This window comes from Buteo buteo, chromosome 3 (assembly GCF_964188355.1).
Source record: "Buteo buteo chromosome 3, bButBut1.hap1.1, whole genome shotgun sequence".
Classification (NCBI taxonomy): domain Eukaryota; kingdom Metazoa; phylum Chordata; class Aves; order Accipitriformes; family Accipitridae; genus Buteo; species Buteo buteo.
Genome location: NC_134173.1, coordinates 56,899,277 through 56,912,240, shown reverse-complemented (window position 1 = coordinate 56,912,240; position 12,964 = coordinate 56,899,277). Strand labels below are relative to the sequence as shown.

Genomic DNA, 12,964 nt, shown 5'->3' with positions numbered 1-12,964 from the left:
TAAGATAAATTGCAGTGATTACTCTGGCTGGAAGTTGGTCAAAACAGCACTCAGGTGATTTTAAAATGTGATTATTAAGGAAATGGTTACAATCACATAATTGAATCTGGCTTTGATAGAAATCTTTTGGTATACCTTTTGATGTATATTCGATTTATATGTGTTTGATAAAATAATTTTTTTCTGAAAAATATTTGCTTTTTTGCAAAAGAATATTTAACTCATTACTGTAAAACTCAAGACTTTGTGTTACACAGTATTTTTTTAAATGTAAAAATGTAATTTTCTGCTATTGAAAATCCTTTTTTTTCCAATAAACTCCAGTAACTGATGAATATTCAGAGCCAAAATAGACTGATAATTTTATATTTTTACTTTCTCTTTAAGATTCATTGTAAAATTACAAGGTACTTTAACAACATTGTATAACGTATTTAACCTTTGCTTTCTAGATATATGATTAGCAATAGGAGCTTACATAAAAACTAAGAAAATGGCTGACAATAAAAAGTACGTGCTGACAGATAAAGACAGCCAGTATGAGTCTATTGCCAGATGTTTATGTTTCAGCCATAATCATGATATGTGAATGCCGTATTTGTGTTAACGGCAGTATTTGTGTTAACCACAGTATTATGTTTACAATACCATGAATCTCTAATAGAGGCATGGATACTCAAGATTAAAAACTAAATTAGAAAAGCATCAAAACCAAAGTAAATTAAAAGAGAGCTTGAATTAAATGAAAAAAGAAAATGACAGCAACAGAAATCTTTTCTGAGAGTTTGGATATCATTGACTAAAGAAGAAAATACTAGAAATCACACCAATCCACACCTGTATTCAAAGTCACTAAATTACTTTTAACCCATCAGCAAAATACAGGTTGATAAAAATAGAAAAGAGAGAAGAGATGTTTTCTACATTACCATGCATATAGAGCTCAAATCTAGAATTCCGACTTTATTTCATCTAGCTACATTTTTAAGTCTTATAATTAAACTTTAAATCCTGTATTTATAGGAATGAGGACTGCAACATCAGCAATTTATTACACAAACTTTTTATATTAAAACCACAATAAAATGCTTGATTGAAAATATAAATGCTATCAGCACTATGGGCCAGAGAGTAGCAAAACTCCTTACGTACCACAAATGAGCATGATTGATTGATTAGGTAACCTGAGCACTTACAGGCTGTTGAGAGTGACAGGACCTGTCCTTCCAGACCAGACAGCTGGTTTAGCTATCAATTTTCTTATCCAAAAATACAATTACTGACTAGTCCATAGGAAAGCACAAAAGCCGTGGAACAGGCAGTAACTAAATAGTTTCCTCATATGGAAAATTCTTAGCCTAATTGGTGTTTGGTTTATTTCCTGAAGCAAAGAGCTTACCGGTTTGGCGGAGGCGAAGAGGAAGATGAAGGGGTTCCATAAAACTATGCACACCTATTCCCATTTATAAGCCTATCAAATTCTACTCTTTAGGCCCTTAGTTTTACAGGTATTTTATAGAAATTAATTGCATGGAATATTTGCGTGTGTTATTATCTGTGTTAATTTTTGCCTTCTTAATTATTCTTCAGCATAGCTCTATTCTAATTATTTCATCGTTCCAAGTTGCATCCAGATATCTAAAATTTTAAAATTTAAACTGGTATGTTACAAGGAAAGCTATACAAAACAAATTTCCATTTTCTGCACTGTTTTGAGGGAATATGGATAACTAATCTAGTCTCCATTTTTTATTCAATGTTTTGAATATTTCTAATTACATCCTTAACAATTATAGGATCAAAGAAGTATATTCATAATTATTAAAAATTATCAAATTATTACTGGGCATATCATGATCTTCCTAGAACTCCCAAACTCTAAGCTTAGATATTCAAAAACAATTGCCAATTTGAAACCAATATAAATCAACTATAGCTTATACACAGTAAGAATATCAAAGGTCTCATCATCCTATTACCTTGGATGTTTGTTCAACCCCTCCTCTGCAAGGGTTTCAAGAAGAAAAGTGACAAGTGTTTCTCCTAGCAATCTTTGCTGCTCTGTGTACTGCTCTGTTTTGATTTTTAAGGAGGGGCCAAGGGCATTCCCAAAACACCATTAAATCAAATGCTTCAACCAACACAGGTCAAAGGTTACCACATGTAGCTGTACCAATGACTCAACTACTTACTACAGGCTTCAGAGGAAAAAAGCAGTTCTTGGACACCTTTGCACATTGTGACAAGACTGAGCGTTAAGGAGATCTGCCACTGATGTATTCAAACTCAATCTCTTCCACCTCCAGTGTTACAGTTCTTACCTTTTGCACATTCTCTCACACAGGTAACCCATAAGGTGGTACTTGATTCATTGCTGAATCAAAGTATCTCAGTCTGAAGAACTGCAGCTTTTCAGAGCCTGCATGCTCCAAGGGCATTTCAGCAGCATCTACACTATTCAAATAAACTGAACGCATGCTTAACTCTTCTTTTCCACAGCTTAATTTGTCTTGGTCTTGCTAATAGGTTAGAAGATTGCAAAGCTGCATGCTAGTATGCCTAATACTACTAGTTTCCTATGCCAAACACAAAGAATTATGCTCACATCTAAAACTTGAATTGTGGCTATTGATTAACAGGAACTGCAGCATTACATCTGATGATGTAGAAACTTTCAGTCTTATCATCAACATGAATCATTAAAGGTGGAGTTAGAAAGTCCTATTTGGTGTTTTGTATTATTCTCTATTTGGTGTACTCTTTTCTACATTTGGCTAAATAATCTTGTCATCAGTTCTGCAAAAATTTCAGTTTTTCTCTGGTCTTTTACCTCTTTTACCCCAACTTTGTTCCTTGCTGCTCTAATATACTATATTCCTAATTACTACATTACTGGCTATTACTAATTGCTGTATTACATAACTGGATTTCTTTGCCTTTTTGTAGGTCATTATTTTCTCCTAATAAAACAAATAAAATGAGCCTCATGATACTTTGAGGTTTAAATGTGTGTCAGCTAGTTGTCAGTCTCTGTTTTACCTTTGTTCCTAAAAAACCCCAATCGTTTTTCACTATTCTTACTCCTACCTAAATTCAGCACCCTTTAGTTTGGCATTCAACGCTTTTAGTTACTCAGACCCTTTTGTAGTGGGCAATATGGCCTGGGTTGATGGAATTCTCTCTTGATTCTACATTGACTTCACATTGATTGCAAACACTTGTAGGGCTCCACATACAAGAAGTATCTTCTTGGATTTTTTCTTAGTAACAACAAAGCTTTTCAGCTCTCCCCAGTCGATCTGCTGGGCATCTTCCAGTCATGGGGACAATGAGTGAGGAATGGCACGATTCCTCACACCCTTTATTCTTTGTTTGTCTGCAGGGATTCCTGAATCTGAGCAGTGGTGGGAATGGCCAGGAGAAGGAGTTACTCACCAAGCACAGCACTATCCATTTGTTTGCCAGAAGAGCTAATGGCAGCAGCACCAAGCAAGAAGCAAGACAGAGAGGTTCAGAGAGGTTTTAAGAGGTAGTTTGGGACTTGACTTCAAAAGCCAGTTCAACCAAATGCAAACAAAGTGAATCTAGAATGCTGCTCGCTCAGCTTCTCTGAGCTCCCATCTTGGCCCTTCCCTCTTCACAGTGCATCTTGCTCAAACAAGAAATGGGAAGCTTTGTTTTTATGCAAAACAGTAAACTAGTCCTTGAACGATTTTTGAGGAAAATCAGGCTAGTATTGCAGAACCACAGTATGCTAAATGGCAATTTTTCCTCTGGTGGATCACTCTTGTGCTATTGTGCTTTTTTTCTGTATTACCAGAACTCAGGTTTTCCTGCATGTCAGCTGCTACCAGCACTGCAATTCAGACTTCAGTGTATAACCTATTTAGTACAAGTCTACAAGTACTCAATATTCAGAAATAAATAGTTGTTCCAGTACCAGAAATACTTTTACCTAATCCTTAATGCCCACGCTGTTTTTCCTCTCACATCTCCTTAGTTGTAAATATTTTTACATGAAAATAAAATATATTGCTTGCTTTCCTTATGTCTGTGCTGAAACCATATTAAGCACCTTCTGCATTTAAGAAAATAACTCTTATACACAATATATTACCTGCCAAACTCATGTATACAAAATACTATGGAAGCAGAATACTTAGTTTTCCAAAAATAATGAAGCATGTATATTAATAATAAAAATACAACCTGCAATTTTATCATGAGGAAAAAAATATAAGGGATAATCAGTTTCATATTTTGGCAGCTTCTAAGAATACAAATGTCTGGAAGTAAACTTTTCCCACAAACTTCTTAATGTATGATTATGCACAATAGAAGTGTAGGTACCTTCCTCTAAAGCCTCTAGTACTGACTTCCAGAGGTAGAACAAAACTAGAGAGGTATAATACAGGATGCCTATTTTAATATTTAGTATTTAATATAACTTCTACTGTTACAGCTTTTGCTTTCTCAAGAAGGAAGGATATTTTTCTTAACTCAAGGTAATCATGAGGGACATACAGTTGCTGTTGACTTCCATTTAGAGAAATAAATAGAACAGAAAGGTAAAAGAAAATTCCATGTGCTAACTTCCCTGAATTTCACTTAGTGCCTACTTAATGATATTTTTCTCAGGCATGGCACGCTTGACTGCCTGCTTGTGCCAGTTGACAGATTTAAAAAATGAAAGTCACTGTATAGTACACAGAACATGAGACTTCAGTCAGCATTTGAGATAGGTGTTTCAGTTCATGATTCCAGAAGAATTTTTGTAGAAACCAGGTAGATAAATTGTACTTACTAATTTTCTGTCTCTAGATAATATAAACACTTAATTAAGGGGAATTGAAGCAGTCGTAGTAAAAAAGTGAAGACGGAACTCTCATATGGCTTATGAGAGTTATGGTTCTCATATGGCTTTAAAACTACACAATTTTAAGAATGCATTTCGAATTAATACGTATATGTGAATACTCAGTGTCTAGTTCCACGAGTTCATTGACAGAATAAATAACTCATTTTCAAATACTGAAACTACACTTTGGCAGAAGAGTAAATTAACTGTTTATTTCTGGAGACAATTTGTTCGATGTGTGCAATAAATAAATCACCATATTCATAAAATAATTCCATTTATAATTTTCCTCTTTAATACATTCCAATAATACTGAAGGTAAATTTTTAATAAAAAGGATAAAAGATGTAGAGTGAGGCCCAATAATATGGTGTAGGTGAAATGGAAAAACAAGGGTAGGAAATGTTTCCTTAGGTAGTTATATTCTACCCAGCTCCTTTACATGAGAGCCCATTTATTCTCTTTTCTCCATACCAGTCCTACTTCTGACTCAAATTTCAGTCAAGCATTGAGGGAGCAGGAAAATTAGCAGAATAAGTCTGGTTATACATACAATACATAAAGTCATATTTTTGTGGTACATACAATCATAACACTTACGAGAAGGTCTGCTCACAGCATTATGCTCATCTCTAAAAGGTAACACCTTTCAAAGGCGACAATATAGACACACATGAAAATAATTTTGCCATAAGTGTCAACATAAAGGCATCTAAACATGACAGTATACCAAGTTCCTTCTACATGTTAATAAAAATTCCTATGCCTTCTGTAGTAAAAACTACATTTGTAAAATACCCAGATAATCATGCAGCACATTTACAGAGGTTTTTAAGTATTTTTAGTCATTTTCACAGCTTTCTTTTTGTTTTGTCAGTTCTAACTATTTCCATCAATAGCGTTTTCCATTTTGTCATGGGCTTTGCTAAAGCTTTTTCTCTATTTTCCCACACTGAAATGTACATTCTAGAAAGTAATTATATCAAGTATATTAGTCTACATTATCTGCAAAACTAATAATAATAAATTGGATGATTTCTTTGTCTTCAAATATTAAATGGCTCAGTTTACAGTAACTTTGCCAATCCTTGGAACATCCTGGAAATGAAAGTCTAAAACAGATTTCTCTTCCTCAGCCAGCTTTTATAGGTCAGAAGTCTCATGTTTTCCACTTACATTCTGACCTCAATTAATGAAATCTTTTAGAGGACACTAAATTATTTTTGTATAATAGAAGTTTAAATTGAAAATATCTTGATTATTTTAATTAACACACTGCATATGACATGACCCTGTTCCAGATAGCAGGAAATTTTGGATAGTATATTTGAGGCTATACTACTACATAATGATTCAGATTTTTGGCAAATTGCCACAGCTGGGGTGGAAGCTTTTGCTGATGTATAAAATACCTTTCCAAGAGCTACACTGCCACTATTAAACTAAGTAACACTACATCTTCCAGTTTTCAATAGATAAAGATAACCCTGTGTTCAAATATATGAAAGCTGTGAACAGGTTTCAATAGCTCTCATTCCATCTGTCACTCAATAAACCTCTATTTTCCTTCTCTTTGAGTTTTTAAATCATGCCCCTATTGTTCATTCCAATAGATAATTACACTGCCACTTTCATTTGCTTTAACTTATCCTTCTTAAATTTTAATAATCAAGAACGCTCTGTGTTAAGGGTTTTGCTGCATATCACCAATAATTTTATTATAGACACACAAGAAACTTTAACTGAAGAAACAACCTCCCACTCATCTATTACTTTCTAAAAGGATATTGGATATTTCAGTTTAGCATATTTTGTTGCTTTTCAAAACAAAACACCCTTGCCTTAGAATGATAATCTTGTTCCAGCCTGGAATCTGATCCTGCTACCTGTTTGTACTTGCTCATTTTCATTTGGCGACTCCGCTCTTCTACGTCCATTGCACCTGTTAAGTTAGAAAAAAGAAAGAAAATAAATACACAAGCAGTCCTCAATTCCAAGTTTAAAGTTATGCTCATGGAAGTTTTAACAGAAAAAGATGAAATCTGATTTACTTAAATTACAGTGCATATAATTTTAGTTTCTGAATTACAATTTTGCAGAAAGCCAAAAAGTTGTAAGAGGAGGAAAATAGTAGATGAGTATTTCAGCAGAAACTTAATATGTGTTGTATTATCTATACAATTCAAATGAAATCAACTTTGTGGAAGAAATGGATGTAAATGGAACACAATGTTTCCACAGAATAGAGTTTTACTATTTCAAAAATATTTAAGAGAAACTGAGTCTTTCATTTAAAAAAAGGAATGCAAAGACAACCTGCTCATTTTGGGTGGAGATCCTGGTTCTGCATTTGTTATAGTGTGATATACCAAATTACTAATGAAGTAGACCTTCCGTTTACCACTTGAGCATGTTCTTAGTATGCTCAAAACAATCTGAAGATGTCTAAAGGAATGTTAAAGAGCCACCCAGTGGCATCACTGTATTACGTTCTAATGACACGCAACTTCAAGAATGATTTCAGGATTCAATCTTCTTGGACCAAATACATGATTAGTCTCAGTTAGGGATGGGTTCTTACTACGTGACTCGGGCAGCAGCTGTTTTCAACCAACTGGTACTGTAACACCATAATTTACTATGTAAAATAATAAGGAAGTAAGTGCCAAAGCAGAGGTAGAAGAGTGAGAAATAGAAAAATGGTGTGGCGGGGGAGACTTTCAAGCAAAACATAGTTATCTATTACACACACACAGGCTTGATTCTCTTCCACTTTAACATGGTATAAATCAAGAGCAATTTATTATCCACTGAATGTTAAAAAGTATTCATTTTGACTGACATTTGTCTTAAACTTTCTATAATTCTAACACAAAAGTTGTCTAGGATTAAGATTTCAGAATCCCACTAGTCATAAATGGCAGTTTCTGTACATTATATGTATTGAACAATCTGGACTTTATTTATGGAACTGAGATGGCAATATTAGATTCCTGTCAACTATATAAACCTGATTTAAACTATAAACCTCAGTTCTAAGTTGTAATCTAATAATAAAGTGGGCCCCTGAACAGGGCCTCTGCAGGGCTTCTGAGCTTTGTATTTTCTTTCTTGACAACAGTAATGGTAGTAGCACATACTATGAGACCTGCCAACTAAGTCTTGTGGCACTTCATAGGAAATCTGGAAGGAAGGGGGTAAAAGGAAGAGGGAATGTGATAAGGGTAGACTGTACTGTTATCAATAAAACCTCTGGCTTCTGATTTTTGTTTTCAAATTCTCCATCTTTACTGCCTACAAACAACATGAATGAAAAGACTTCATCAAAACTTTTAAGAGAAATGAAAATCAAGATAAATGAATGAAAAAGAAGAAATGGTGTTTTATAGGGAAAAAAACAAAATGAAAAAGACAGCAGCAGATGAAAATTCCTGACACGAAATACAGCTAATTTTTCCTATCACAATTTTCCTCAACCATTATAGGCCCCAAAGCAACATTTGCCAATTTATCACTAAGATGCAGTGATTTTTTAAGGATCTAGTTTTGAAAGCTCTAAAGATATATTTTTTTCTCTTGAAAACAAAAACTTTAAACCGAAAAATGATATTTTTTTTTCATGACAGAAGTAACACATAAATGGTCTTGAAGTAAAATACTCTAAGTTTTGCTGAGAGAAAAAAATAATCTTTTGCTGAAATAACAACATTCTGCAAATCCACTTGTCATTCTTCAGTAACTTACAAAGGGGATATTTTTCACCAAAAGGGAAATTTTGTCAGTTTTTCTTATGAAATTTTTTAATGAAATCATCACATACATTCTTTGTCCACAGATATTCTGCCAAATTTCAGGAAATTACAAGAAGTAATGAAATAACACCTCTTGAGCATAGATTAGAAATTTCACAATTACTTGTGAAAATATTCATTCTTATCTATAATCAGTTGGCAAAATGAAAGTTAGTTTTCCACAAATCCAATTGCCTATGATCCACAAAACCAAGCACTCTGAAATATGCCATTGAAAAGGGGAGTATAACATGTAAGCCCTTGGTGTGAGTTCTCTGTAGCAAAATAAGCAAAATTGGTGGCTCATTTTAGTCTCAAGAGGAAAACAAGACAGAAAAATTTAGAAAAAAAAATATTCAATTCCCATAAAATCCTCTTAAAAGAAAATCTAACTTGCTATGTATTTTTGAAACTGTCTTTAACAAGTGAGTGAATCCAGTTGTATGCAAAAAAGAGGGAATCCTGAGGGCAGTGGAAAGCTCATAATGCAGAAGATCAGCTTTGGTTCTACTATGCATGGAACTGACATGCAGAAAGAGTGTGCAGGGTTACCAGCTGCTGGAGGCTAATCGCGATGTAACTTAGGCCAGATGCAGCCATGACCTGGATGGGAGTACGAAAGGTTGAGAGAGTGTCATGGCACTTCCCGTTCACATGGTCCAGCATAACACATTTTCAGGACTATAGAGACTGACACTAGGAAAATTAAAGCTACTTCTGATACACTTTCATGTACTGCCATGATTTACCAAAGTGTGTGCAACCAAATTTTGGCCAGGCAAAAGTGAGCTCAGTTGTACACTTCTGCCTTAACTTCCTTCCAGAATTTTGCATCTAGACAGTAGCTGTGCCTCCAACAGAAATATCCAAAGAGACACTCACAACACAAAAAATTAAGAAAGACTGATGGAAGAACAAAGCCTGGTGTTGCTCACCAAACACAACTGGGATCATCACACTGTAGGCAACATCTTGGAGTTTTGCTTATTTTGAACAACTCTCTAACATTAAAAACCCCGTGGCCTGAATGTTAGCTCAGTGGGGTTTTCATCAGCACAGGGAAACTCCTGGCTGACAAAGAGCCAGCTGCTGATTCAATACCAGCCATTTTCCGTATTTTTAGAAGAGAGAGTGCTGAGGGAAAGCAGCACGACTATAGTGCAAACACAGTCCTGAAATGCCAGAGTAAGGCACCCAAGTACTGTGCACATCAACCCTGTAACGTGGCCTTGAATCCACCAGGACTGTAGGGAGAGACTAATTTGTGCCAGAGTTTAGCACTAGTGACTAAAGTAAATTAAGCCTCAGGCTATATGAATTGTACTTTAACCTTTGTTTTTATCTATGGAAATTAAACTGGTAGATAAGGAAGTATAAGTAAAAATTTAACTGCAGGATATTCTGTAACAAAAGATAAGGAAATGTCTCAAGACACAGACAAAAAGGGTGCCTGGAGGCTGTGGGAGTAAACAGGATTGGATAAGCAGAAGTGCCATCAGGAAATCAAGCGACCTATAGAGCCTACAAAATCCAGTAACAATTGACAGGCAGAGCCCCTCCTCAGGGGGACCCAGCTCGAGTTGCAACTACTACTGCATATTAAATGTAGTAGGAGAAGGAAGTCCAATACTTTCATTAAAGTGGAACCCAGGGACAAGCCCTGTTGAGGTGGCATCCGCATAATTCCTACCATGATCTAGGTGGCGGCTATATAATTCCTACAACAGGACTCAGGGCAGGCACTAGAATCACTGCTCCATCTTCGAATGCAAACCATTATTTTCATGTTTGAACTTGAAATAAGATAAGTTTCAGTCACTTCACCACTAAAACTTTCCTAATAACTAAAATCTAAAGGTTTATTTCATGCTAAAAATTTTAAGGGACTGTAATCAGCGGTGTGTTAATACCCAACTTTCCCTGACCTCAAATGCTCATAGAGTCACATTTCTACAAGGAGATAAGCAATCATTCAAATCAGCCTGGAATTAAAGACTGTTATTTGCTCTTCAGGTCAAATGTTGGTTACTCTCTAAGGTAAGACTCTTCAGTTGATAGCCTATGGTTCACACCAGAGAAAAAAGGGACATCAAAATGGCCTTACCACCCAGCTTAGCCCCAAGGTAAACCTACCTATTTAAAAAATAAGAATAAAAACAGCTGGGAGATGTGTTCTTTCATTCTTTCTTTGATTGCCTTCTCCAGTGGGAATTATTAAACTATTCTAGCTACTATAGATGCTGGCAATGGTGATGTGTTTTGGAGAAGGAGTTTGCTGTACAGTGGGGCTCCTGGGGCACAGGGAATAAAAGGGAAATCTGGGGTATGGAAGTAAAGTGGAGTTTCTCGTAAAATATTAGGACAGATTTAGTTTTGGATAGGCATGGGCAAGAGGGATACAAAATTTGGGAGGTATAGATGCTCATGCATGGGGGAAAGCTAGTGATGAGGGGACTACAGAAACATTGAGATTTTGGAGGTCAGAAACCTGTAAAAGAGAGGAAAAAAGAAGTATGCCGGTAAGCACACTGTGCCTGGAGTGGGGAGGACAGAACAGAAGTCTTAAGGTGTACAAGAGCCTTCTTTGGCTGATTCTGGTCTCTTTCTGCCCATTTCTCACCCTAATTTGACTCCCTTAAAAAAAGCAAAGGAAATACATCTGGGAAAGCCCTTTCTTAGTTTCCATTTCCTAGTGTCTCTTTTGAAATCCCCAAAATACATTGAAATTGTGATCCAACTCTATGGTACACATTTGTTTAAATATAATAGATCAAAGAACTTAAGGGAAAAAACATGAAAATGTTTTGAATAAGTCACCCTACCTGTATCCCCATTCTCTGGATCTGCTTTCTTTTCTTCTATAAACAAATGAAAGCAATATGTAAAACAAAAAGAGGGGGAGAGAGAAAATGCAGAAATAATAATAAAAGTAATATAAATCATGCATTCAAAAGGAAAAATGAATAAAACCCACCAAATTAATTTAATTTGTTGAGTTTAGTTGACCAACCAAGTAAGGTGCTCTACATCCAGAGGCATATTCACTGCATGCTAGTGTACACATTTGTGCACTCTTATTGAAGACTTACTGGAGAGAACCCATGGGTATTTTGTGCACTTCCAGAATCATTAACACACTCAACACAAAAGAGAGTGAGGCAGGTGTCAGACATAGTTACTTTACAGTTTCCTTGAATAGGTGACACAAAAATAAAAGTAAAAAATTTGCTTGTGCTGTATGTTTTAGGCAGTGCACACACAATATGCAGTTTAATGGTTCAAGCATAAAAATTGAATGTATCAGAATGGTTTTCAGTAATTACTTTAAATCTTCATTGGTTTAATCAATTCTCATAGCTTCTACAGGTTAAAAGGTTCAATAATGATATTACCGTAGCTTGTCTTAGAGTTAAAAAATGATGAAGAACAAAAGACACTAGCAGCAATACTCAGAACCCAGTTCATGCACATAAATCCGGCTAACTGATGCCAACAAATATTCTGAATGCACATCAAAGGTTGCAAATGGCTCAGGGCAGTCCTCTGTCACAAAGAAATGAAAATACATTGGATCCCTATCAAATACTTTGGCAGCCCATAAATACTGCACTCTGAAATCCAAGTTTGGTAATTAATGTGAAAGAATTTTAAGTCAAATGAAATTTACTTTAATTAGAAATACATTAACTTTTAAACAGACTCTCTGTTTCTTTTTTCTTACTGTAAGCCAAAATGATACTAAATTCAATTAAAACAATCGCATGAATATGGAGCAACAACCCCCAAGCTACAAACCAAAAATAGCATGCATTATTAGAATTAAATATTTTTCCAGAATTATTGGTTATTGAGGGTTGCTCACAAAATTATGATCTACTTTATAGAACACAGACTGAAGAGGGAAATGGAGCTGTTATGTTTTAAGGAAATAGCATTTTGTAAATGGGTATCAAAGCAGAGGATGAAGTCATACTTAAAAAGAAATCATACAGGGGGAAGGTGGAAGTGTAAGAAAGAAAAATATGCTCCTGCAGAGAGCATAAATAATGCACCACACTTTAATAGGGTCTGGCATCCCATCCTGTGTGGGATCAAGGTTGTTCTTCTGCTGGCAATTCCTAGTTGGAACTGTTAGGCAAATTAATGGGAAACAGATATGGCAAGTCATAAGCCTACACTTTTGGAAATCAGTGGATACCAAATGAGTTCTTGAAATCTCTCCCATTCCCCGACCTTTCCTGCCCCATATTGTACACAGTTTATAAATAAGGCCTTTTGCATTCTTCTGCTTTGGCTTTTGGGTAGCCTGGCTTAT

The 12,964-nt window shown here is 35.4% G+C and overlaps 1 protein-coding gene across 41 annotated transcripts in view; it reads right to left on the bottom strand.

Moving 5' to 3' along the window:
* Window positions 1–12,964, bottom strand: part of RIMS2 (regulating synaptic membrane exocytosis 2) — a 489,382-nt gene that overhangs the window by 87,963 nt on the left and 388,455 nt on the right. For 15 of the 41 annotated variants that reach the window (XM_075023763.1, XM_075023767.1, XM_075023757.1 and 12 more), the window contains one exon: window positions 6,700–6,800. The exons of 22 other annotated variants lie outside the window; for them this stretch is intronic. In XM_075023763.1, the coding sequence (XP_074879864.1) occupies window positions 6,700–6,800 (101 nt within the window). Of the gene's footprint in view, window positions 1–6,699; window positions 6,801–11,471; window positions 11,508–12,964 lie in introns of all 41 variants that reach the window. 4 more of the 41 variants (XM_075023751.1, XM_075023753.1, XM_075023756.1 and 1 more) reach the window with 1 other exon arrangement.